This window comes from Erythrolamprus reginae, chromosome 5 (assembly GCF_031021105.1).
Source record: "Erythrolamprus reginae isolate rEryReg1 chromosome 5, rEryReg1.hap1, whole genome shotgun sequence".
In the NCBI taxonomy this organism is placed as follows: domain Eukaryota; kingdom Metazoa; phylum Chordata; class Lepidosauria; order Squamata; family Dipsadidae; genus Erythrolamprus; species Erythrolamprus reginae.
Window position 1 is genome coordinate 8756885 of NC_091954.1, and position 27865 is coordinate 8784749.

Below are 27865 nucleotides of genomic sequence, written 5' to 3' on the forward strand. Positions count from 1 at the left end.
TGCTCTGCTAATCAGCAAACTTGTATTAGATAAACAAAAATAGCTTACTCAAAAAACAGTTCTTAATGTCCGAAAACAATTTATTTATTATTTATTTATTTATTATTTGGATTTGTATGCCGCCCCTCTCCGAAGACTCGGGGCGGCTCACAACAAGTGAAAAAACAATCCAATACACAATCCAATTAATTAAAATATGAAAAGTTTTAAAAAACCCTATACTAACATACACACACACAAGCATACCATACAATGCAAGGCTTACTTCAGCCGCATACAAAAAACACAGGGAAAAACAAACAAAGACAACCTGGAATGAGCAAAGATGTTTCAGGAGTCCTTTTGAATCTTTGGAGCAAACAGCAAGTCCCAGAGTTTTCACCTCCCACTTGTCTGAAAAAGCTGGGTTGAAAACTCCAACGGCCCAGAAACTTCGAAGCAGGAACCACAAAACAACACAGATAAACAGCCACAGTTTGCCTTGGCCTTTGTTCCCCTTTTATCCCTTTAGCCCTCATTAAGGGAACCACACCCAGCCCAGGTGCTCCTATAATGATTTGTAATACTCCTTAAAGCGATCCCTTCTCTGCATAGCTCTGCAGCTACGTAGATCAGTATATTGATCTGCAGAAGAACTCAGGGAGGAAAGACTGTCTGAGGGACTGCAGGCCAAATCCCCTGGGCTGTCTGCTGAATCCTGTGTCCCAGTGGCCTCGTCCTCCTGGCTGTCTGCCACATCTTCCTGGCTGTCAGCCAGGATTTCACATTCACTTTGTGCCATGTCTCTCCCATCTGTGGGAGCAACGGCTGGCCCAAGCCCAATCACAACAATCGTCAACCCCCATAAAGCAGAGATAGGACCTTTGGCTCTTGCTTGGTTGACTCCCACCCAAAATTCCTCAGCTACTCTGGTAGCGGATGGGACCAAACCTTCATCTTGTTTCCTGACAATTCCATCCCCGCGTTTCCAAGAAGCGATTAGGGTTAGTTGGCTAAGTTAGTTGATGGAAGGCTCTTCAACCTTAGGAGACTTTGAGCTATTGAACGAAGTGAAGGAAACTGTTTCTGAGAGACTTCCTGGTTGTTGAGAACTACATCCTGAATGCTGGCTCAGAGCCAGGAATTGCAGGCAAGTTATTAATCCAGCCAATTGGGTGGGAGTAAAAACTGGTTCTTGGGTTGTTGAACAGGATGCCACGTCAGTTACTTATTCCTGTCTGCTACTCTTTGCAGAGTGATGCCTCCTTAGCCCTTTTTCTCAGTGTCTTGAGTTTTATTTACTTACTCGTGTATCAAATAAGTGCGGCCACCCATCTCACAAGAAGTGATTGCGTGGCATACAATGAAAGAAGTATAAAAATAAACATCAAACACAGTCACATAGACAAGCCTGAGATTCTATCAACAATGAATTTTTTTCCTTTGAATTCTTTGCTCTTCATTTAGCTCTTTGATCTCACCTGGAGCCAAACATAAATTTGATATACCTGTTACTAAGTGTTTACCATATTTTTTGGACTATATGACACACCGGAGTATGACGTACCTTAGTTTTTGGGGAGGAAAGTAAGAATTAAGCTGATTGGGGAGTGGATTCCAGGAGGTGAACTTTCGCAACAGATTCATTGGTTATTATATGGTGCCTTTCGTTTTTAGCCTGGGAAAACTCTGTTTCAGAGATTTTTATTCAGCCTGTGAAATCTCCATTTCAGAGTCTTTTTTCCAGCCAGTGAAATCTCTGTTTCAGAGCCTTTTTTCCAGCCAGTGAAATCTCCGTTTCAGAGCCTTTTTTCTAGCCAGTGAAATCTCCGTTTCAGAGCCTTTTTTCCAGCCAGTGAAATCTCCGTTTCAGAGCCTTTTTCCCAGCCAGTGAAATCTCCATTTCAGAGCCTTTTTTCCATCCAGTGAAATCTCCATTTCAGAGCCTTTTTTCCATCCAGTGAAATCTCCGTTTCAGAGGCTTTTTTCCATCCAGTGAAATCTCCATTTCAGAGGCTTTTTTCCAACCAGTGAAATCTCCGTTTCAGAGGCTTTTTTTCCAGCCAGTGAAATCTCCATTTCAGAGCCTTTTTTCCAGCCAGTGAAATCTCCATTTCAGAGCCTTTTTTCCACCCAGTGAAATCTCCGTTTCAGAGCCTTTTTTCCAGCCAGTGAAATCTCCATTTCAGAGGCTTTTTTCCAGCCAGTGAAATCTCCGTTTCAGAGCCTTTTTTCCAGCCAGTGAAATCTCCGTTTCAGAGCCTTATCCAGCCAGTGAAATCTCCATTTCAGAGCCTTTTTTCCAGCCAGTGAAATCTCCATTTCAGAGGCTTTTTTTCCAGCCAGTGAAATCTCCATTTCAGAGCCTTTTTTCCAGCCAGTGAAATCTCCGTTTCAGAGCCTTTTTTCCAGCCAGTGAAATCTCCGTTTCAGAGCCTTTTTTCCAGCCAGTGAAATCTCCACTTCAGAGCCTTTTTTCCAGCCAGTGAAATCTCCGTTTCAGAGCCTTTTTTCCAGCCAGTGAAATCTCCGTTTCAGAGCCTTTTTTCCAGCCAGTGAAATCTCCGTTTCAGAGCCTTTTTTCCAGCCAGTGAAATCTCCGTTTCAGAGGCTTTTTTTCCAGCCAGTGAAATCTCCGTTTCAGAGCCTTTTTTCCAGCCAGTGAAATCTCCGTTTCAGAGCCTTTTTTCCAGCCAGTGAAATCTCCGTTTCAGAGCCTTTTTTCCAGCCAGTGAAATCTCCACTTCAGAGCCTTTTTTCCAGCCAGTGAAATCTCCGTTTCAGAGCCTTTTTTCCAGCCAGTGAAATCTCCACTTCAGAGCCCTTTTTCCTGCCAGTGAAATCTCCGTTTCAGAGCCTTTTTTCCAGCCAGTGAAATCTCCATTTCAGAGCCTTTTTTCCAGCCAGTGAAATCTCCATTTCAGAGCCTTTTTTCCAGCCAGTGAAATCTCCATTTCAGAGGCTTTTTTTCCAGCCAGTGAAATCTCCGTTTCAGAGCCTTTTTTCCAGCCAGTGAAATCTCCGTTTCAGAGCCTTTTTTCCAGCCAGTGAAATCTCCACTTCAGAGCCTTTTTTCCAGCCAGTGAAATCTCCGTTTCAGAGCCTTTTTTCCAGCCAGTGAAATCTCCACTTCAGAGCCCTTTTTCCTGCCAGTGAAATCTCCGTTTCAGAGCCTTTTTTCCAGCCAGTGAAATCTCCATTTCAGAGCCTTTTTTCCAGCCAGTGAAATCTCCATTTCAGAGCCTTTTTTCCAGCCAGTGAAATCTCCATTTCAGAGGCTTTTTTTCCAGCCAGTGAAATCTCCGTTTCAGAGCCTTTTTTCCAGCCAGGGAAAAGCTTCTGAAATGGAGGTTTCACAGGATGGTTTCAGCCCCTGAAGCCTCCGTTTGAGAGGCATGGCAGGGCTACATGTAAAAGACGCACCCAAATTTTCACCCTCTTTTATACTCCAAAAAATATGGTAATTGTAGTCATAATTTCCCTTTTAAGTCGATGACTCCAAAATCAGCAATCCAGGCGAATATATAGGTTTATTTCAACGTGAGGATCTCTACAAGAATCTGAACTACTAACAGCCAAAACAAACTGACGATAGATAGGAGATAGGTGGGCTGGACTTCAATCTCTCACGGGCACCAAGGGACTTGAGATTGACAACGCGTTTGACCCCTCCTTTGGGCTAAGCCTGGTCATCTCCCATATCCCATTTCATATCAGACGTACAGTACACCTTAGTAATGTTTTGCCTGTTCAGCCTAGATCATAATTCAATGCCTAGGGAGGGTGAAAACAGCTTCCCCCGCTCCTCCCACCCCCGGAGGACCTCTGGAGGCCACAAACAACCTGTAGGCTCGTGTTTTGCCCTCCCCAGGTTCCAAAGACTTCCCTGGAGCTGGGGGAGAGTAAATCTCTCTTCTCCATCCTCCCAGAGGCTCTCTGGAAGCCAAAAACACCCTCTCAGAGCCTCTGGGCGAGCCAAAAATCAGCTGGCCAACACATACATGCACGCAGGAGATGAGCTAGGAGGAACGGCTCACGTTCAGCAGATAGGGCTCCGCGTGCCACCAATGGCCCCCATGCCATAGGTTCACCATCACTGGTCTAGATCATTACTAACCTATCCGAAGGTGGCTTGGCTTGTCTGCTTCTTTTTCATTTCTTCACTTGTTCTTTTCCCCAGGACCTTTATTTAAATGCTGGTGGTGTGACTGTATCTTATTTTGAATGGTTGAAGAATCTGAACCACGTCAGCTACGGCCGCTTGACCTTCAAGTACGAAAGGGACTCAAACTACCATCTACTAAGTACGTTTCATGGGTTCTGTCCTTCCTTGACCAGCCTTCGCCCACCACCGATGGGCATGGGCTGGGCTCCTTGATCCGCTTACAGGGGCATAACTTGGCCGATGTTTTTAGCAGGTTTTGGCTGGGAACTATATACTGCTGGGGTTTTGGCAGGGCATTGGCAGATTAATGGACCTCTAAGAGGAATCCCCTCCCCTGCCCCCTTTACGTGGAAGTAGATCTATTTTGGTAATACAGTGTTCCCTCAATTTCCACGGGGGATGCGTTCCAAGACTGCCCGTGAAAGTTGAATTTCCGCGAGGTAGAGATGCGGAAGTAAATGCACTATTTCTGGCTATGGACAGTATCACAAGCCTTCCCTTAACACTTTAAACCCCTAAATTGCAATCTCCCATTCCCTTAGCAACCATTTACTCACCATGTTTATTTATTAAAGTTTATTTAAAAAAATATTTATTAAAGGTGGATGAAAGTTTGGCGATGACGCGTGACATCATCGGGCGGGAAAAACCGTGGTATGGGGGGGGGAACCACGAAGTATTTTTTTAATTAATATTTTTGAAAAACCGTGGTATAGACTTTTCACAAAGTTCGAACCCGCGAAAATCGAGGGAACACTGTACAGTGGAACCCCGACATAAGAGCTGCTCTACTTAAGAGCAACTCGAGATAAGAGCTGGGAGGGGAGAGATATTTTTGTTCTACTTACAAGCCCAAATTCGAGATACAAGCGCCAAGGAGCTGTCTCCTGAAGCCAAACGCTAACTTCCGCGTTCGGCTTCAGGAGACAGCTGCGAAGCGGCGCGCGTGTTTTAAAAGGTTGCAGCCGGCCTGGGGGGCTCGGGGGGGTGCTTGCAGCTTTCTTTCTTGCTCTTTTTCTTTCTCTCTTTTACCTTCCCTTCCTCTATTTCTTCTTTTCTTTCTCCTTCCCACCTTCTTCCCTCCCTCCCTCCCTTCACTCATTCCTCTCTTACTCTCCCCTTTCATAAGTTTCCTTGCTTCCTTCCTCTGTTCCTGTCCCTTCCCCCTTCTTTCTTTCTTTCTTTCTTTCTTTCTTTCTTTCTTTCTTTCTTTCTTTCTTTCTTGCTTTCTTTCTTTCTTGCTCTTTTTCTTTCTCTCTTTTACCTTCCCTTCCTCTATTTCTTCTTTTCTTTCTCCTTCCCACCTTCTTCCCTCCCTCCCTCCCTTCACTCATTCCTCTCTTACTCTCCCCTTTCATAAGTTTCCTTGCTTCCTTCCTCTGTTCCTGTCCCTTCCCTCTTTCCTTCCTTCCTTCCCACCCTCCGTCCATTCATTCACCCATTCCTCTCTTGATCGCTTAAAGCCGGTCCCTGGTGCAAAAAGGGTTGGGGACCTCTGTCCTACAGGATTGGGTGGCAGAGAAGTTGAACATATGTAAATTTAAAAGTTTAAGAAAGTTTACAAGTTAAGTGAAAGAAACTTCATTATTCATTTATATGTACATGTACATTTCTTCATTAAAAACATGTCTTTCTTCATAATTTAGACTAACTTTGTGAGTTTTTTGAGGGCTGGAACCAATTAAAATTATTTACATTAATTCCTATGGGGAAAAGTCGTTCGAGATAAGAGCTGCTCGACTTAAGAGCCCAGGTCCGGAACGAATTAAACTCTTATCTCGAGGTACCACTGTACATTAAAAAAGGAAGTTGATTCTACTCGGAGGAGAACTACCTTTTGAGCATCTTGGCTAGGAGTGTTAACTGGCTGTTTTATTTCTTTTAGTGTCAGTACAGGAGAGTTTGGAAAGAAAGTTTGGGAAACATGGGGGAAGTATTCCGGTGGTGCCTACTGCAGAATTCCAGGATAGAATATCTGTAAGTAGCTCTCGAAAAATTTTATTTCCTTAATCATTTGTACCAAAAATAAGACCCTTGTCTGAGTTGCGTTCGGAAGTTACTGAACTAGGCACAGGAATGTGTGACCCAGGAACTCAGGAATTGAAGCCGATAAAGAATGAAGACAATTCAGCAGGAACTCGTTGAAGAAGTTTTACTCTTTGATGTATCAAAAATAGAATCTCTGCTATCCTATTTATAGAAAGTAATTTATTTACAGCTACAAACCATGCTACAGTAAACCAATCCACCCACAAGACTAACCACACAACAACCACACCCAATGCAAAGGTGCATTGCTTCTTTTTATATATATATATAATTCTTTTATTGATTTTTATAATAACAGTAAAACATTCACATAACACATAACAATTTGCTCAATGCTCAAAGTGCCCACAACATTCATACCCTTCCACCAAAATGGGGGCATATTTTCTATACACCATTTTAACTTACGAGCAATACAGTGATCCCCCGGTTATTGCGTCCCCGACCATTGCGAACGGGCTACATCGCGATTTTTCAACCCGGAAGTAAAAACACCATCTGCGCATGCACGCCCTTTTCCTATGGCCACGCATGCGTAGATGGTGTTCCCCGCCGGGCAGATCAGCTGCTGGGCGGCTTCCCTGGGTCTTCCCCCTCTTGCTGGCGGGAGGGCGAGAAGCCCCCCCCCCAGCACCCGCTCGCCCGCCGTTCGCCCGCCGTTCGCCCGGCCACCCGCCATTTGCTCGCTGCTCGCCCGGCCACACCCGGGTTGGGGGTTCGGGGGGGTGGTAGGAAGCCCCCCATGCCGGCGGAGACCTTTTAAAACACCCGTGCCGCTTCCCAGCTGAGTCCTCAAGCCAAGCGCAGAAGTTAGCCTTGAATCCCTTTGAATCCCGCCGCTTCTGCTGGATACGGGCGATGGGGGGGCGAGCTGCCACACCCCTGGCTTCCGCACCGCTCGTCCCACCCACCGCCCGTATCCAGCAGAAGCTGCTGGATTCAAAGTGCTGGGGTGGGGGGCTGTCGGGACACCCCCCCCCCACCCCAGCACTTTGAATCCCGCCGCTTCTGTTGGATACGGGCGATGGGGGGGGCGAGCTGCCACAGCCCCTGGCTTCCTCACCACTCGTCCCACCCACCGCCCGTATCCAGCAGAAGCTGCTGGATTCAAAGTGATTCAGGGAACAGAATGGAGCCTTCCGCGGCGGGGCTGGTAGGAGGGGAGCCGAGGGGATAACCGAGCCCAGCCCCGTGGCATTCGCCTTCCTCCCGCCTGCAGCCGAGTGATCGTGGGCTCCTTCGCAACCTCAGAGAGCTTCCTGGTTTTCGTGAGCTTTCATGCCCAGGAAGCTCTCCGAGGTTGCGAAGGAGCCCAGGATCACTCGGCTGCGGGTGGCAGGAAAGCGAATGTCACGGGGCTGGGCTCGGCTCCCCCAGCCCCGCCGCGGAACGCTCCATTCTGTTCCCTGCCGGCCCGATTGAGCGGCCGGAGGTCTCCATTCAGGGAACAGAATGGAGCCTTCCGCGGCGGGGCTGGTAGGAGGGGAGCCGAGGACGGAACCGAGCCCAGCCCCGTGGCATTCGCCTTCCTCCCGCCTGCAGCCGAGTGATCGTGGGCTCCTTCGCAACCTCAGAGAGCTTCCTGGTTTTCGTGAGCTTTCATGCCCAGGAAGCTCTCCGAGGTTGCGAAGGAGCCCAGGATCACTCGGCTGCGGGTGGCAGGAAAGCGAATGTCACGGGGCTGGGCTCGGCTCCCCCAGCCCCGCCGCGGAAGGCTCCATTCTGTTCCCTGCCGGCCCGATTGAGCGGCCGGAGGTCTCCATTCAGGGAACAGAATGGAGCCTTCCGCGGCGGGGCTGGTAGGAGGGGAGCCGAAGACGGAACCGAGCCCAGCCCCGTGGCATTCGCCTTCCTCCCGCCTGCAGCCGAGTGATCGTGGGCTCCTTCGCAACTTCAGAGAGCTTCCTGGTTTTCGTGAGCTTTCATGCCCAGGAAGCTCTCCGAGGTTGCGAAGGAGCCCAGGATCACTTGGCTGCGGGCGGCAGGAAAGCGAATGTCACGGGGCTGGGCGCTAGCTCTCGCCGCTTTCGAGCTGAGTCCTGAAGCGAATTCGCTTCAGGACTCATCTCGAAAGCCCGCTAGCGAGGAGCCGAAGATTGGGGGCGGCGCGGCTGTTTTAAAACATCGCCGCCGGCATGGGGGGCTTGCCAGCACCCCCCGGACCCCCAACCCGGGTTTGGGGGGCTGCTAGGAAGCCCCCCATGCCGGCGGCGACGTTTTAAAACAGCCGCGCCGCCCCCAATCTTCGGCTCCTCGCTAGCGCTGCGGAAGTTAAAAACACCATCTGCACATGCGCAGATGGTGTTTTTACTTCCGCAGCGCTACTTCGCGAAAACCCGCTCGTTGCGGGGGGTCCTGGAACGGAACCCTCGCAACGAGCGGGGGATCACTGTATATATATTTAAAGATTATAAAGTGCAGTGATACCTCGTCTTACAAACGCCTCGTCATACAAACTTTTCGAGATACAAACCCGGGGTTTAAGATTTTTTTGCTTCTTACAAACTATTTTCACCTTACAAACCCACCGCCGCCACTGGGATACCCCACCTCCGGACTTCCGTTGCCAGCGAAGCACCCATTTTTGCGCTTCTGGGATTTCCCTGAGGCTCCCCTCCAGGGAAACGCCCACCTCTGGACTTCTGTGTTTTTGTGATGCTGCAGGGGAATCCCAGCAGCGCAAAAACAGGCGCTTCGCTGGCAACGGAAGTCCGATGGTGGGGCTTCCCAGCGAGGGAAGCCTCAGTGAAATCTCAGCATTGCAAAAACACAGAGGTCCAGAGGTGGGGTTTCCCATGGAGGGGAGCCACAGGGGAATCCCAGCAGCGCAAAATCGGGCACTTCGGCTGGCAAAAGGGGTGAATTTTGGGCTTGCACGCATTAATCACTTTTCCATTGATTCCTATGGGAAACATTGTTTCGTCTTACAAACTTTTCACCTTAAGAACCTCATCCCGGAACCAAGTTTGTAAGACAAGGTATCACTGTAGTTCTAATTTATTCTTTATACCTTGGTCTCAAATTCTACTGTCCTCTTACCTTGTCCCATCAGTTCCCGCAGATTAAGTTTAATTGGCCGAATTCATCCTCTTATCCATAATCTCAAACTGAATATGATCCACCCTGTACCGATACCAATTTTGTATTGTCTATTTTGTCGCATCCTTCCAGCCTAGGACTATTACCGCCTGAGCGCTTTCTATCGCTGCTTCTTTTATTTTATTTTATTTCATTTTTAGAAGAAAGAAAGAAAAGGTGCGTTGCTTCTTATACTGTTCTAGGATGTATTCTCTGAGTGTTACCTTTATTTTTTTTGAGCAGTGTATTTACAAGGAAAGTCTTTCGAATAAAGAAAAAGTCTTTAAATGTCTTTGCTGTAATGAGCGGGGAGAGAATTATCAGATGGCAAGAGTCCCAGAAAGAGATAAGCACAAATATAATTACCCAGCTGTAAATAGTCAAAAGTAGAGATGCATGGGTATAATCTTAGAAACATAGAAGACTGAAGGCAGAAAAAGACCTCATGGTCCATCTAGTCTGCCCTTATAGTATTTCCTGTATTTTATCTTACAATTGATATATGTTTATCCCAGGCATGTTTAAATTCAGTTACTGTGGATTTACCAACCACGTCTGCTGGAAGTTTGTTCCAAGGATCTGCTACTCTTTCAGTAAAATAATATTTTCTCAGGTTGCCTTTGATCTTTCCCCCAACTAACTTCAGATTGTGTCCCCTTGTTCTTGGGTTCACTTTCCTATTAAAAACACTTCCCTCCTGAACCTTATTTAACACGTTGACATATTTAAATGTTTCGATCATGTCCCCCCTTTTCCTTCTGTCCTCCAGACTATACAGATTGAGTTCATTAAGTTTTTCCTGATACCTTTTATGCTCAAGACCTTCCACCATTCTTGTAGCCCGTCTTTGGACCCGTTCAATTTTGTCAATATCTTTTTGTAGGTGAGGTCTTCAGAACTGAACACAGTATTCCAAATGTGGTCTCACCAGCGCTCTATATAAGGGGATCACAATCTCCCTCTTCCTGCTTGTTATACCTCTAGCTATGCAGCCAAGCATCCTACTTGCTTTTCCTAATGCCCGACCACACTGCTCACCCATTTTGAGACTGTCAGAAATCACTGCCCCTAAATCCTTCTCTTCTGAAGTTTTTGCTAACACAGAACTGCCAATACAATACTCAGATTGAGGATTCCTTTTCCCCAAGTGCAGTTTTTCTGAAAGCCAAGAATGTTTTCAAACACAAGACAGAAGATCACGAAACTAAAAGCCAAAATGAAGTGCATTGTTCTCTGCAATGAGGTGTGGCTCTGCTCATTCTTAAATACGCTGAGGGCATGACCTATAACCCACAGCACTACTGAGTGACTCTCCTCTTCGCCAACCATTCATGTCTCCTAAATGCCCTGCGTACCCGGGAATCCGGAAAAGATTCCTCCTCTTCTCCTGACCCAGCAAGTGCAGCAGGTCCTGGCTGTTCTGTCCCTGACCCCCTCATCATCTTCACTGTCCATCTCAGGTGCCAGAAACACAGGACGCATGTGCTGTGCCTCCACAGTCTTTGTGTCCTCAGAGTCCATGATTATTTGTGCAGGACGTGAGTGAACCACAATACTAGCTTCCTGTTGGTGACTTCAAAGTGGTGATGGTTGTTCTTTTCCACACAGGGTGCCTCTGAAAAGGACATTGTGCATTCGGGCTTGGCTTACACCATGGAGCGATCCGCACGGGTACGTATTGCGCAACTATGAAACATTAAATGCTACTATTGATGGTCATCTGAGAGGTCGAAGTCATTGGTCTAGTCCTATGTCATCCGATCTTTCTGCCTTATTTTGCTTGCCACTAGGGTGGAAAGATTAGCAGTGAAAAGCAGAGGGTAGCTGTTGGCTTGTCTCAGTTAGCTAGGCTATGACACCTTCGACAACACCAAGCAGAGAATTTCAACAGAGTGTGGATGTGTGATAAAGCCAATACACAGAGTTAGTTAAATAAGTATTATTTACATATAAACAAAATATAAACAATCCAGAATAAGCACGAAGCAAATACAGAATAATATGCACTGAGCAATTACAAGATTAGCACAAAGCAAAACACAATATAGATAACAAGCATGAAACTAAAATACAATATAGATAAAAGCACGAAGCTAAAATACAATATAGATAAAAGCACAAAGCTTATACAAGCACGAAGCTTATACAGAACTCCCCTTCTCTCAGGCAAAGTGAAAAGGAAATGACCGAGCAAAATAATGAGCTTTTATAGCCTCAATGAGGAAGTGACGAAACAGCCTTGAAGATTAACTCTTCAAGTACAAGTTAACCCTTTAAGTGCACATTAACCCTTTAAGTACAAGTTTGGTACAGTTTACAATATGCAGTTTACAATGTCAATCCCTAACACACATGTACTCCTGTACTAAGTAGCCATGATTTTTAATGTTTTTATTAGCAATCAGGCTTTCTACATTTAGGGATGAGAAGGTCAAATCTCTAGGAACACGATGGGGAAGAGGGCTTGAGGCAACGGGCCAGGAAGAGGTTTATGGAAAGGACAGAGCTCAGTATAAGCATATGTGCAATTTGCTTTGTTCAAAGTGTCGGCGTAGCCAGAGGAAAATGGCGGTTTCTCTTGGTTCCTGTCTTGTACTTGGATCTGCGTGCATTATACGAAAATACATCACACAGTCCTAGACGCTTGGGAAGTGTTCGACTTGTGATATTGTGATAATAACAACAACAACAAAGACTGGCATAAGCCAGTGAAAGTGGTCCCAGTGGTCCTTGGCACGCTGGGCGCACTGCCAAGGGATCTCAGCGGACATTTGAAAACCATCGGAATTGACAAAATCTCCATCTGTCAATTGCAAAAGGCCACTTTACTGGGATCGGCAAACATAATTCGCCGCTACATCACACAGTCCTAGGTGCTTGGGAAGCGCCCGACTGGTGATGAAATACGAAATCCAGCACAGTGATCTCGTTTGCTGTGTTGTATTGTTGATAATAACAACAACAGAGTTGGAAGGGACCTTGGAAGTCTTCTAGTGCAGTGTTTCCCAACCTTGGCAAATGCTGGCTGGGGGATTCTGGGAGTTGAAGTCCAAATATCTCCAAGTTGCCAAGGTTGGGAAACACAGTTCTAATCCAACCCCCTGCTTATTATCAATACAATTATTATTGTATTGATGATGATGATGATGATGATGATGATGATGATGATGATAATAATATGGAATGGGTAAATCAGAGGTCAGCAACCTTAAACACTCAAAGGAGCGAAACATTGGGACCCATTTCCCACAGAAAAAAAAACCCTTTTGACAGCTAAAATGAAGATACCACTGCATGTATATTGTTTTGTTTACCTTTATTCTATGTACAAAAAAACCTATAGTATGTTGCATTTATGAGATTAATGAACTGCTACAGAGTTTTACATTATAACCTCCCCCCTCCCCCCCAAAATGTGTCGAAAAGCTCAATAAATGGTGTGCCAGCGGGTGTCATAACATTAGCGGTTGGGACACATATTTTGAGCGACAGGGAGATGGAGCAGAAGAAGGAAAGAGCCACATGCAGCTCCAGAGCTGTGAGTTGCAGACCCCTGGGGTAGATCTTTGAACAGTAGCATAACGGGTAACCCTCTAGATCTGTGATGGCGAACCCAGGGCAGACGTGCCACAGGTGGCACACAGAGCCATATCTGCCCTGTCTCAGCTCTGGCACGCATGTGCACATTGACCAGCTGATTCTCGGCGCATGCTGAGTCTCTGGGAGGGCATTTTTGGCCTCCAGAGGCCCTCCGTGGGACAGAGGGGATGTTTTCACCCTCCCCAGACTCTAGGAAAGCCTCTAAAGCAGGGGTGGGCAATTAATTTTGCCATGGGGCTGCATGAGAAATTGGGATGGTTTTAGAGGGCCGGACTAATATAATTATTTTTTTTATTATTATTAGATTTGTAATGTATTGTATTACTGTTATGCCGTGAGCCGCCCCAAGTCTTCGGAGAAGGGTGGCATACAAATCTAATAAACTATAACTAACTATAACTAAACTAACTATAATTAACTCAGTTCTACCCAATACTGTAAAGACCCAGACTCTGGCCTGACCTAAACACCCAGACCCACTCTACAGACCCCTAATTGTTTGCTTTACAGCAACACGGTGCACCACAGTCACTGGGTTAATATAAACTGTATTAAAATGTTTAAAACTCACGGGGAAATCATGTTTAAAAAAAACCACGAATCGCGAGTCAAGCAAAAATGAGCATAAGTGTGGCAACAATTTGCTTCCTGAGCTACCGATATTTCTCCATGGCTTAGCCGTTTGTTATGATGTCATCTACGATTGCACCTTAACTAGATCGAACGTTACAGGGAAACGTCAGGGAATTTCAAAATGCTTTCCCCCTGGACACCCTGGGTGGGGCGCATGGGGGGCATTGAATTATGGGTGTGGGAACCCACGCATGGCACAGCTTTTGGCAACCGAGGGGAAAAAGCTTCGCCATCACTGCACTAGGTATTCCTCAGCTTCTACTTTCTGAACTAGTGTTTAACCCTGGTGCCCTGTTCGATAACACTGTACAATAAGCATCATTTTTTTCAGTTCATTTATATTTTTCTTATGTTCAGAAATGTTCAAACTACCAATCCCACACCAACTGTAGTAAAATTGAACACATTTTGCAGGCTAAACTATCTATACATTGAAAAAAGGTTCACAAAAATGGGGGAGGCGCCTTTTATGAGCAAAATAAACCAATAAGAATTATTTTTATCAGTTCAATTTTCATATCACTGTGTGCAGAAATGTTCAGACTATTTTCCAAGCGAAAAAAAGGTTTCAAATTGACCAATGATAAGCACCTAAAATGAAGAGTTTTCGGTCCGGGTCAGAGTGATCCAGGAACAGAAATTTTGTGACTTTTTTTTTTCAGCATGAACTAAGCCCCACCCACCCACCCCCAAAAAATCTCATAGAGAGAAACCCTGAAATGATCCAAAGTCATGAAATTTCAAGTTTCAGATATGCAGGGAAATTTTTTTACAGGGTCTCAAAGTTCGAAAACGGGCTTCACAAACCCGAGCAGAGCATCAGGGTTAAAGCTGTTAGCAGCTAGTCTCCAGCAATTAACCTGCCCAGGAGCCTCGTTTTTCCCAGCTTTGATATACATAGAAACATAGAAATCTGACTGCAGAAAAAGACCTCATGGTCCATCTAGTCTGCCCTTATACTATTTTCTGTATTTTATCTTAGGATGGATATATGTTTATCCCAGGCATGTTTAAATTCAGTTACTGTGGATTTATCTACCACGTCTACTGGAAGTTTGTTCTAAGCATCTACTACTCTTTCAGTAAAATAATATTTTCTCATGTTGCTTTTGATCTTTCCCCCAACTAACTTCAGATTGTGTCCCCTTGTTCTTGTGTTCACTTTCCTATTAAAAATACTTCCCTCCTGAACCTTATTTAACCCTTTAACATATTTAAATGTTTCGATCATGTCCCCCCTTTTCCTTCTGTCCTCCAGACTATACAGATTGAGTTCATGAAGTCTTTCCTGATACGTTTTATGCTTAAGACCTTCCACCATTCTTGTAGCCCGTCTTTGGACCTGTTCAATTTTGTCAATATCTTTTTGTAGGTGAGGTCTCCAGAACTGAACGCAGTATTCCAAATGTGGTCTCACCAGCATTCTATATAGCGGGATCATAATCTCCCTCTTCCTGCTTGTTATACCTCTAGCTATGCAGCCAAGCATCCTACTTGCTTTCCCTACCGCCTGACTGCACTGTTCACCCATTTTGAGACTGTCAGAAATCACTACCCCTAAATCCTTTTCTTCTGAAGTATTTGCTAACACAGAACTGCCAATACAATACTCAGATTGAGGATTCCTTTTCCCCAAGTGCATTATTTTACATTTGGAAACATTAAACTGCAGTTTCCATTGCTTTGACCAATTGTCTAGTGAAGCTAAATCATTTACCATATTACAGACGCCTCCAGGAATATCAACCCTATTGCACACTTTAGAGTCATCAGCAAATAGGCAAACCTTCCCTACCAAACCTTCCCCTATGTCCCCTATATACAAGCATGCAGGTAACCAACAAGCCTTTCAGAAAAATAAATAAGAAGGCAAAATGTTTGTGACTGCTCATTGGTTTCCCATGCATATTTTTTTTTCTTTAAGAAAAGAAAGCATAGCCAACGTCTCTGGCGATCCCTAACTCTTCCGTTTTTTTAATTTCCCGTAGCAAATCATGCGTACCGCCATGAAGTACAACCTCGGTTTGGACCTGAGAACAGCCGCCTACGTCAATGCGATTGAGAAAGTCTTCAAAGTATACAACGAAGCCGGCTTGACCTTCACATAAACGTCTCGTCCCGTCTCCTCCTGACGTTCCTTGTTCTAAGTCCCGTCCGGGGGAAAGGAAAAAGAAGAAGTTACGAGACAAAAAAACCCTTTCTCACTTAGCCGTAGTGGATACGATTCTCAGTTAGCTTCCATTCAAGCTAGTCCTTTTTATAACATAATATTGGGGGACGGGGATGGAGGGGGGGGTCATCCAATGGATTTAGGGTTCCGAGTCGAGAGAGACTACAGATAACCGGCTCCTTTTCACCGCCTAAGGGTTTGTTTTTTTTTGTAGGTTTCATCTTGAGTAGTTAAAACTTGTTCCCTTTTTTTCTTGTACAGAAGCCTGACCCCAATAAGCAAACTTAGCATCGCTTCTGACAAATGTATAACGCTGAAAGAAATATTAACTATTCAAGCACTTTGGCTTCAGGCAATGCTACACTTAATAATTTAGACACTTTTGAGTTAAAAACTATTGGATCTGTTTTGAAGACTGAATGGGTGACCTTTAGGAAATAACCTAGATTTATTTCCGCCCGTTTTTTTACAGTTACAGGAGAGCCTTGTTCCCTTTAAGCAACTGTTGTGTTGTTTCTTCCTTTTTTTAAAAGAAAAAAACCTTTGCTCCTGCTACAGGCCTGCCTCTAAATCATGTACTTAGCCTCCCCTTGATTTAAGCACTGCCCAGTCGGGTATAAAAAGAGGAGTTACGAGAATCGATTCTTTTTATAAGCTGAGCAAAGCATCGTTGATGCCCAGATAACCATGGGAGAACGGCTTCCGGTCACTACATATCCATCCACTTAGCTTCTGTATGTTGTTTTTTCTTCAAAGGATAACATGCACTTGAAAAAATTTTTATTCTTCTTGTACTTTAGTTTCCGAAGCGCTTTTAGCATTAACGTTGGCCTGTTTGAACAATTAAAACGTAGAAAAATTATCGATACGAAGAAGATTGACAGGCACGTTGACATGATTTTCACTCCCTACATCTGGAAATTTTGAATCTGGAAAGATTGGTTAGAGATGGCAGGGGGCCTCGAATCAGGATTGGGTTGTTTCCCGTAGCTAACTTGAGGGTCTTGACATGGTCCAGATGAATTCTATGAAGTGCCAGGTGTATTTATCTAATCAGTTGAGATGTTTTTTAAAATGCACCCCAGCCCCTCCTGGAAATTCATGCTCCCCTTAGCTCCCTTATATAACTCATGACATAACATGGCAACAAAAGCAATTATTAAAAGTTGACATTTTGAAACATACTCTGGTCCGTGTGTTTTCTACGCCGAGTCAATGGAGACGGGCTTGGATCTGATTGTGAAAAGGCTCAAATTCCGTTCCTTGTTGATGCAGGCCCTGAATTTTTCAGTCGTTGCCAGAAATTATACACATATAAACATACAGTGGTACCTCTACCTAAAAAACGCCTTTACTTGCAAACTTTTCTAGATAAGAAACGGGTGTTCAAGGGTTTTTTTTGCCTCTTCTCAAGAACCATTTTCCACTTATAAGCCCGAGCCTCCAAAACTAACCAGAAAAGGCAGGGAGAAGCCTCCGTGGGGCTTCTCTAGGAATCTCCTGGGAGGAAACAGGGCCGGAAAAGGGGAGAAGCCTCCGTGGGGCCTCTCTAGGAATCTCCTGGAGGAAACGGCCGCAAAAGGTGGGGAGAAGCCTCCTTGGGGCCTCTCTAGGAATCTCCTGGGAGGAAACAGCCGGAAAAGGCGGGGAGAAGCCTCCGTGGGGCCTCTAGGAATCTCATGGGAGCAAACAGGGCCGGAAAAGGTGGGGAGAAGCCTCCGTGGGGCCTCTAGGAATCTCATGTGAGGAAATAGGGCTGGAAAAGGCGGGGGGAAGCCTCCGTGGGGCCTCTCTAGGAATCTCCTGGGAGGAAACAGGGCCTCCACCCTCCCTGTGGTTTCTCCAATCGCTCACATTATTTGCTTTTACATTGATTCCTATGGGAAAAAATGCTTCTTACAAACTTTTCTACTTAAGAACCTGGTCATGGAACGAACCACTGTATTTAAAATGAAGAATGCCATTGCACCCACCCCTCTGTTTGACAGTAGCAACCTGAGCTCCAAAAGAAGTAATAAATATGTGGACATTTGATTCACATTTATTTTTTTCAACGAACCTATATGGCTACCCAACTCAAAACACTGTTACTTTAAGCGACTTACCATTCAAAATGAAAATAGTAATCAGAAATAGTAAATGCTGCCTTCCACTGATGTGGAAATTATTCCAGCTCTACATTGAAGGGCTGCAAAAATTTTTACTATCACGCTGTCCTTATTGTGTGGGTGTGGCTTGATAGTCATGTGACCAGGTAGGAGTGGCTTGACAGATGACTGGGGTGGCTTAGAAACATAGAAGACTGACGGAGTTGAAGTCCAGATAGCTTCAAGTTGCCAAGGTTGGGAAACACTGCTTACACAACAAATATACATAGATATCTATTAATCCTATTATGGGACACATATTGACTCCTATGCTTTAAGATTTCCTTTGTTAACTTATTTATTTTACATCAGTTGGAAATTTAATTATAACACCCATTATTCATATACATATTCCTTGATTTTAGTATTAATATTGTACATTATCTTATTCTTTATTATTATTTATAAATATTTCTTCAAATTTCATACATCGTTTTGTTTCCTTTTGTCAAGCCACTCATATAGTAAATGCCAAGTTTTATAGTATAGTATTATGGTATAGTTTTTATAATGTTGATTTGTCTTTTTTGTGTTTTTTCCTCTTTTTTCTGGTGTTTTAACTTCTTATTTTGTGCTTTGTTTTTAATGTTTATATAGCAATGAAAACTATTTTCATTTTTAAAAAAAAAAAAACTATCAATCATCCCTCATTCACGCAGAGCTGAAGGAATTGGATACTGTAGCCTAGAGGATAATTATTCATTATTCGATTTAATTATAACACCCATTATTCGAGAGGCCAAAAATTGTTGTACTGTATTCAGTCTATAAGGCGCATAGAAACATAGAAACAAGACCTCATGATCCATCTAGTCTGCTCTTATACTATTTTTTGTATTTTATCTTAGGATGGATCTATGTTTATCCCAGGCATGTTTAAATTCAGTTATTGTGGATTTACCAACCACGTCTGCTGGAAGTTTGTTCCAAGCATCTACTACTCTTTCAGTAAAATAATATTTTCTCACGTTGCTTTTAATCTTTCCCCCAACTAACTTCAGATTGTGTCCCCCTTGTTCTTGTGTTCACTTTCCTGTTAAAAACACTTCCCTCCTGAACCTTATTTAACCCTTTAACATATTTAAATGTTCCCTTTCCCTTCTGTCCTCCAGACTATACAGATTGAGTTCACAAAGTCTTTCCTGATACGTTTTATGCTTAAGACCGTGCACCATTCTTGTAGCCCGTCTTTGGATCCGTTCAATTTTATCAATATCTTTTTGTAGGTGAGGTCTCCAGAACTGAACACAGGGTCAATATCTTTTTGTAGGTGAGGTCTCCAGAACAGAGGTGGCTTAAAGGTCATGTGACTAGGTGGGAGTGGCTTAGCAACCAAAATAAGTTTTCAAATAGGTGCTAGGACTCTTTCAGTTGATTAAGTCACATTATTTGAATAGCCGCAAAAAGGGACAAATGATAGACAGCACTATTAGTTGAGGAGCACAGTCACATTTTAAGGTTTTGTACTGACCCCAAAAGGTTCAGTACGATCACAGATTAGGCAAGTAGCTCAATTTTCTTTCATTGCTATAAAAGATTAGTTCTAGACAATTATTACCCACAAGGTCATATGTTGCAACGTCCTGCCTGTCAGCAGCTACTTCAGCTTCAACCACAACAACACAAGAGCACACAAGAGATTTAAACTTAATATTAATCGCTCCAAACTTGACTGTAAAAAATATGACTTCAGTAACTGAGTTGTCGAAGCGTGGAACTCATTACCGGACGCCATAGTGTCATCCCCAAACCCCCAACACTTTACCCTTAGATTATCTACGGTTGACCTATCCAGATTCCTAAGAGGTCAATAAGGGCGAGTACAAGTGCACTAGAATGCCTTCCGTCCCCTGTCCTATTGCTCTCCTATATCTCCTATACCTTTCTTCTATTCCTATATCTCTTCTTCTATTCTTTCATTGATATGTTCTATTACTATATCTTCTTTTCTATTATTTCTTAGATATATTTTACTATGAGTATCTCCTCTATAACCTTCATTGTGTATTTTACTATGTGTATATAGATATATACCCACTAAAACCCTCATTGTGTATTGGAGAAAATAAATAAATAAAATAAATTGCCTTAGCTGTTCATTGTACAATTTGGTCTTCACTCAGCAGGATATGTTGGTTATGACCTATAAAGCCCTTCATGGCACTGGACCAGATTATCTCAGGGACCGCCTTCTGCTGACTTCTCCGGGTCCCGTCAACTAAACAATGTCGTTTGGCGGGACCCAGGGGAAGAGCCTTCTCTGTGGCGGCCCCGGCCCTTTGGAACCAACTCCCCCCCCAGAGATTAGAATTGCCCCCACCCTCCTTGCCTTTTGTAAGCTTCTTAAAACCCACCTCTGCCGTCAGTCATGGGGGAACTGAGATATTCTTTCCCCCTAGGCCTTTACAATTTACGCATGGTATGTCTGTATGTATGTTTGGTTTTTATAATAAGGGTTTTTTTAGTTATTTTACTATTGAGTTGGATTGTTACATGCTGTTTTTATCATTGTTGTTAGCCGCCCCGAGTCTACGGAGAGGGGCGGCATACAAATCCAATAAATAAATAAATAAATAAATAAATAAATAAATAAATAAATAAATAAATAAATAAATAAATAAATAAATAAATAAATAAATAAATAAATAAATAAATAAATAAATAAATAAATAAATAAATAAATGATGGATGGATGGATGGATGGATGGATGGATGGATGGATGGATGGATGGATGGATGGATGGATGGATGGATGGATGGATGGATGGATAGATAGATAGATAGATAGATAGATAGATAGATGTAAGTAAGTAAGTAAGTAAGTAAGTAAGTAAGTAAGTAAATAAGTAAGTAAGTAAGTAAGTAAATAAATAAGTAAGTAAATAAGTAAGTAAATAAATAAATAAGTAAGTAAGTAAGTAAGTAACTAAATAAGTAAGTAAGTAAGTAAATAAGTAAGTAAGTAAATAAGTAAATAAATAAATAAGTAAGTAAGTAAATAAGTTTACAAATCCAATAAATAAATAAAATAAATAAATAATCACGGAAAGCAATGATCAGAAACAAGCTGTCACCAGTTCACTTTGAAACAGATTTTTTTTTTAATGCTTCATACAGCGACAAAATTTAGGCCATGTATAATTTAAACTTCAATGAAGGAGTACATGTAATAGGGTAGTCAGGGGAAGTTAATTTCCAATGCGTAATAAGATAAGTTGGATCATTTAAATTGCACCAAACAAGCCAAAGGGGAAAACCAGCCCATTTAGCTTGGAACGGTCTTTTTTTCTTCCTCCTTCTTCTCTCCGCTCTTGCCAAAACACGATGTTATCTTTCCTGTGACATTCTGCATGGCTTTTTCACCAGTATCTTGTGCTGTTTTGCAGGTGTCATCAATAACTTTTTTTAAAAAAGGGAAATCACAAGATGGTTAAAGGTCTTTAATATACAACTTTGCCTCCCCGTTTGGCGGGTCCCAGGGGAAGAGCCTTCTCTGTGGTGGCCCCGACCCTCTGGAACCAGCTCCCCCCTGAGATTAGAACTGCCCCCACCCTCCTTGCCTTCCGCAAACTCCTTAAGATCCACCTCTGCCATCAGGCATGGGGGAACTGAAATATCTTCCCCAGGCCTATACTGTTTATGTATGGTATGTTGTCTGCATGTTTTTTAAATTATGGATTTTTAGCTTATTGAATTTGTATTATATATTGTTTTCTGTTGCTGTTGTGAGCCGCCTTGAGTCTGCGGAGAGGGGCGGCATACAAATTCAATAAATAAATAAATAAGTAAAATAGCAAAATTGACATTTCCTGAAATTTCCCAAATTTTTGCTGCCACTCTGGGCATGGCTTATTTTGTGGGTGTGGTTTGATGGTCATGTGACCGGGAAGGAGTGGCTTGACAGTCATGTGACCGGGGGGTGGCTTAAAGGTCATGTGACTGGGTGGGAGTGGCCTACCAATCAAAATAAGTTTTCAAATTGGTGCTTGGACTTTTTTTCAGTTAAGTCACATTATTTGAATAGCCACAAAAAGGACAAATGATAGACAGTGTTATTTGTTGAGGAGCACAGTCACATTTTTAAGTTTTGTGTTGAACCCACAAGATTCAGTAGGATAACAGATTAGGCAAGTAGCTCAAATTTTAAATTGCTATAAAAATTCAGTTCTAGATAATGATTAAAATGACTAAAGCATTTATGGGTAAAAACATACTATTTAATTATTTCCTACTTTAAAAGTAATTAAGGATCATACTAAGGTAGTAGAGAAGGAAGAACGATAACAAAACTATTAAGAATTCAATAAGTAGTGCATAAACTTACTATCTCCATGGGGGCAGCAGCTCATTACTGGGCTCCAGAGCTGCCGGTTACTGACCCCTAATATAAGCTAGCTAAAGACAAATTTATTACAAGCATTAAGAGCCGAGGTGGCGCATCAAGTAGATTGCAGTACTGCAGGCCACTAAAGCTGACTTTAGATCTGCAGGTCAGCGGTTCAAATCATATCAAAGGCTCAAGGTTGACTCAGCCTTCCATCCTCCCAAGATGGGTAAATTGAGGGCTGTCTCTGTTTAAAAAGTGCTATTGCTAACATGTTGTAATCCACCCTGAGTCTGGTGTCAACAGACTTAAACTCAACCCTGATAAGACGGAGTGGCTGTGGGTTTTGCCTCCCAAGGACAATTCCATCTGTCCGTCCATTACCCTGGGGGGGGGGAATTATTAACCCCCTCAGGGTCCGCAACTTGGGCGTCCTCCTCGATCCACAGCTCACATTAGAGAAACACCTTTCAGCTGTGGCGAGGGGAGCGTTTGCCCAGGTTCGCCTGGTGCACCAGTTGTGGCCCTATTTGGACCGGGACTCACTGCTCACAGTCACTCATGCCCTCATCACCTCGAGGCTCGACTACTGTAACGCTCTCTACATGGGGCTACCTTAGAAAAGTGTTCGGAAACTTCAGATCATGCAGAATGCAGCTGCGAGAGCAATCATGGGCTTTCCTAAATATGCCCATGTCACACCAACACTCCGCAGTCTGCATTGGTTGCCGATTGGTTTCCGGTCACAATTCAAAGTGTTGGTTATGACCTATAAAGCCCTTCATGGCATCGGTCCCAAATATCTCCGGGACCGCCTTCTGCCACACGAATCCCAGCGACCAGTTAGGTCCCACAGAGTTGGTCCCGTCGACTAAACAATGTCATCTGGTGGGACCCAGGGGAAGAGCCTTCTCTGTGGTGGCCCCGACCCTATGGAACCAACTCCCCCCAGATATCAGAGTTGCCCCCACCCTCCTTGCCTTTCATAAGCTCTTAAAAACCCACCTCTGTCATCAGGCATGGGGGAATTGAAATATTCCCTTCCCCCTAGGCTTATAGAATTTATGTATGGTATGACTGTATGTATGACTGATCTCTTAAATTGGGGGTTTTAGATTTTTTGATATTAGATTTGTTTACGTTGTCTTTTTACTGTTGTTAGCCGCCCCAAGTCTGCGGAGAGGGGAAGCATACAAATCTAATAAATAAATAAATAAATAAAATAAAATAATCGAATAAATAAATAAATAATAAATAAATAAGCAAGATCAAATCTGACTTTTCTCATTACAAGTCTGTACAGGAGGCAAGCTGCTCCAAAATTGGGTGTGTGTGTGTGGAATGTACCATTTTATTTTATCGTAAAAGCGAAGGCGCTTCTCCTCCTTAACTTAAGATAAAGTGTCTGTCTTACCTTTCTGACCAGTTTCTGTCACCTGATCCAAAACGTGTTGCACAGTCTGCCCTGCTGTATTAACTGCAATCATAAACAAGAGCATAAATGACAGCAATCGAACACCAGTTGCCTAGAGCCGTTCATTTTACATTTTTAAAATAACAATAGCCAAATGAGCAAGAACAACGCTATTTAGAAAGGTCTATTTAGTAAGATACATGCATACATATATACATACATACATACATACATACATACATACATACATACATACCTACCTACCTACATACATACAATGCAAGTTCTGGGTATATTTATAAATGAAGAGGCAACACCCATTGAGATCTCTGGAACGTTTAAAATTTATTAAAAATAATCAAAAATAACTAAGCTTTAGTTAGTCTTCTTCTAAGGTCGTCAGCATGTTAAAATCTGCATTGAAGACAGCTGATTTTATACAACGTCGCCAGAAATTTCTAAATCCTACAAGGGAAGAAACCTGAATATACCAAGACCATCATACCTGTACCCATGAAAACCTACGAAAACAAATGTATAGATATATAACGCACCCATTCATAACTTAGCAGAAATTCTCAAAAAAAAGATGTTAGAGGCTGAGAATGAACCTTTAAGCAGAAAGGGGGAAAAAAGCTACGAGAATGCTGTGTCTTCAGTCATAATTGAACTCTGGAAAAGTTGCATTAGTCAGTGAAAGTCAAAAACAAGGAATCCAAGATCAGCCTTTCAACTTGGGCCTTATAGTAAGATTTATTATTTTTAAAAGGCACTGCTTAATTCTTTCTGATTTTTGTCTCCAAATGTAAAATTTTCCGCTTTGGGAATTCTGTAAGTCACCTTGATTCCTGGTCAGATGGTAAATGCATATCAAGGTATGTAATACATCATTATGAAATATACCGTAAATAACCATAATGAAATATTATAATGTAAGAAATATAAGGAAAGGTGGTATGGATCTGTAAAAAAAAAATACCATGTTGTTTTTCTTTTTAATCTGCAAAATCAATAAATACATTTTTTTAAAAGAATGTATGTAATTATTGTTCTTTGGAAAAGTTTAAAATAACACCTGGTCACTTGACAAGACTTGAGTGGAAAGCTACAGAATGTTATGTGTCAGTGGGTCTTTCAACTTTCTCAACCACACCTTTGGGGGTTTTTTAAAAAGAGAGAATAAAAGACAAGATAACGCTTTAGGGTGACACCGTTCTGGGAGAATAAAGACCAAAACCAAACATTCTCAGTTTCTAATAAACAAGAAATTCTTTGTTAAAACACTCCTTGGGTTTCTATTCAATGCACATATTTGTCCTCTGATTTTTAAAATCTTCCTGGGCGTGGTGCCTTCAGCATCTGAAATGGTTAGTCATCAGCAGCAGGTTGCTACCGATACAGTAAAAAACCCCACACCGGTAGCAAAAGCTGCGCTGCGCACGTAGCTTCAGTTATATGGCTGCATAGCTAGAGGTATAACAAGCAGGAAGAGGGAGATTGTGATCCCCTTATATAGAGCGCTGGTGAGACCACATTTGGAAGACTGTGTTCAGTTCTGGAGACCTCACCTACAAAAAGATATTGACAAAATTGAACGGGTCCAAAGACGGGCTACAAGAATGGTGGAAGGTCATAAGCATTAAACGTATCAGGAAAGACTTAATGAACTCAATCTGTATAGTCTGGAGGACAGAAGGAAAAGGGGGGACATGATCGAAACATTTAAATATGTTAAAGGGTTAAATAAGGTCCAGGAGGGAAGTGTTTTTAATAGGAAAGTGAACACAAGAACAAGGGGGCACAATCTGAAGTTAGTTGGGGGAAAGATCAAAAGCAACGTGAGGAAATATTATTTCACTGAAAGAGTAGTAGATCCTTGGAACAAACTTCCAGCACACGTGGTTGGTAAATCCACAGTAACTGAATTTAAACATGCCTGGGATAAACATATATCCATCCTAAGATAAAATACAGGAAATAGTATAAGGGCAGACTAGATGAACCATGAGGTCTTTTTCTGCCGTCGGTCTTCTATGTTTCTATGTTTCTATTTTTCTTTCTGCACATGCAAAATATTGTGAGGGGACCACACACTCGGGACCGCCCTCTGCTGCACAAATCCCAGCGGCCGATTAGGTCCCACAGAGCCGGCCTTCTCCAGGTCCCGTCGACCAGACAATGGTCTAGGGGAAGAGCCTTCTCTGGGGTGGCCCTGGCCCTCTGGAACCAGCTCCCTCCGGAGATTCGCACTGCCCCCATCCTCCTCGCCTTTCGCAAGAGCCTCAAGACCCACCTATGTCGTCAGGCTTGGGGCAGTTAGATCATGCCCCCCCCCTTTTCTGACCATTACATTTTATGTGTGGATGGGATTGAGTTATTGGCTGCCTTTTAACGTAATGGGATTTTAGCTTATAGTTTTTAATTATTAGATTTGTACATATATTGTTTCTGTATTGTGTTCTGTGAGCCGCCCCGAGTCTTTGGAGAGGGACGGCATACAAGTCTAAATAATAATAATAATAATAATAATGATGATGATGATGATGATAATGATGATGATGATGATGATAATAATAATAATAATAATAATAATAATAATAATAATAATAATAATAATAATATAATGCAAGCTCACTAAAACTACTGCGCATACACAAACACACACACCACTCCATCCCCTAAAAAAAAACCTTGGGGGGAAATGGCAGAGCTTTTTTTGTACTCCTCCCCTCCCCTAAATGCTCACATAAAAGACCAGGCCTATAAAATGATTCCCTGCAGAGCCCTCTTTTTTTTTTCCCTACTCCTTTTCACTTCTCCCCATCCCAAGATGCCACAAGAAGAAAGGAACTGAGGACATCAATGGTGAAGAAACAAAAGATCCCAAGGAAGGAAGGAAGGAAGGAAGGAAGGAAGGAAGGAAGGAAGGAAGGAAGGAAAGAAGGAAGGAAAGAAGGAAGGAAGGAAGGAAAGAAGGAAAGAAGGAAAGAAGGAAAGAAGGAAAGAAGGAAAAAAGGAAGATAAGAAGGAAAGAAGGAAGGAAAGAAAGGAAGTAAGGAAGGAAAGAAGGAAGGAAGGAAGGAAAGAAGGAAGGAAAGAAGGACAGAAGGAAGGACGGAAGGAAAGAAGGAAAGAAGGAAGGAGGGAAAGAAGGAAAGAAGGAAGGAAAGAAGGAAGGAAGGAAAGAAGGAAGGAAAGAAGAAAGAAAGAAAGAAAGGAAGAAGGAAAGAAAGAAGGAAGGCAAGTTCCGTGTGTTGAATCAAGCTGTATGAAAAAAATCAGCAAGGAAAAATATACTTCTCAAAAAAAAATAAAGGGAACAACACAACACAATAAACAACACAATATAATTCCAAGTAAATCAAACTTCTGTGAAATCCAACTGTCCACTTTGGAAGCAACACTGATGGACAATCCATTTCACAGGCTGTTGTGCACATTCAACTTTGTACAGAACAAAGTATTCAATGAGAATATTTCATTCATTCAGATCTAGGATGTGTTGTTTGATTGTTCCCTTTATTTATTTTTGAGCCGTGTATATAAGCTACCCCTTTACCTATTTAAATTAAATTGTTTGGCAAGCATGTCTCCTTATCTGGCGTTATCTGAGTCTCCCCAAAAATACACATATGGAAAAATGTCCCAGTTCCTTTTATTTAAAGGCCACTTCCTTACATATAAACGTTTCCATACTGCTGTTATTGGACAAATCAGGAACTTTTTGCCTGCCAAGCAAGTTGTTCTCCTTCTCCAAGCAAACCTATTTTTTTTTTTTGCCCCCTGGAAATAAATCTGATGACTTGACACATTTATTTATTTTTCTTGGCTGTGCCACCTAAGGTTGCCCATTGTCTATTTCCGGGAGGTCTTGGTAGCTTTCCCAATTTGGCTTGGAACTCTCCACTCTTTGGGGGCCTCCCGTCCTGTACTACTCCAGGTTGACTCATTCTCCAGATGAAGCCAGCTAGACGTGAGTACCAACACCATGTTGAGGTTAGAAGCAAATTCTCCATCCAGGAAAGCAAGAGATGAAACCAGGTCATTTAAAAAGACCCCAGAACGACAAGAGGAGAAATCAGCGTCCATTTACCTGCAGCCTGGGCAGTGTTGCCTATCTTGGATGTTTCGTCAGAAGAGCTGAATTTAAACATGATTTCTGTCCGTTGGGTCTGCTCAGCAGTAAATTCTCAGTTGTCAAATGGAGCCGTGTGGGGTTTGCAGATCTCTTGGAGTTTATATAGCAGAGAACCCCTCCCAAAGGGCACGTGGAGAAGCTCTTGTTGGGCAACTATTTTCCAGTTTC

At 42.9% G+C, this 27865-nt stretch overlaps 2 protein-coding genes across 2 annotated transcripts in view; one reads left to right on the forward strand and one right to left on the reverse strand.

The window, feature by feature from the left end:
* The window catches only part of GLUD1 (glutamate dehydrogenase 1), a 65608-nt gene extending 48752 nt beyond the window's left edge, over positions 1-16856 (forward strand). The window contains 4 exon segments of the mRNA XM_070752043.1: positions 4160-4283; positions 6030-6121; positions 10880-10942; positions 15493-16856. Of these exon segments, the coding sequence (XP_070608144.1) occupies positions 4160-4283; positions 6030-6121; positions 10880-10942; positions 15493-15612 (399 nt within the window). The 3' untranslated portion in view covers positions 15613-16856.
* Positions 16857-20920: 4064 nt separating this feature from the next.
* Positions 20921-27781, reverse strand: LOC139168357 (adipogenesis regulatory factor-like). The gene is made up of 3 exons (XM_070753932.1): positions 27653-27781; positions 23560-23622; positions 20921-21220 (listed from the first exon to the last, which is right to left on the reverse strand). Exons 1-3 carry the CDS (start codon positions 27711-27713, stop codon positions 21087-21089), a joined length of 258 nt encoding a protein of 85 aa, XP_070610033.1. The 5' UTR covers positions 27714-27781; the 3' UTR covers positions 20921-21086.
* Positions 27782-27865: the final 84 nt, after the last annotated feature.

Coding starts and splice junctions, on each gene's coding strand:
- LOC139168357 (XM_070753932.1), bottom strand. CDS start 27,713: ATGTTTAAATTCAGCTCTTCTGACGAAACATCCAAGATAGGCAACACT. Junction 23,623..27,652: donor CAACACTGCCCAGGCTGCAG/GTAAATGGACGC, acceptor TTATGATTGCAG/TTAATACAGCAGGGCAGACT. Junction 21,221..23,559: donor GACAGAAACTGGTCAGAAAG/GTAAGACAGACA, acceptor TTTTAAAAAAAG/TTATTGATGACACCTGCAAA.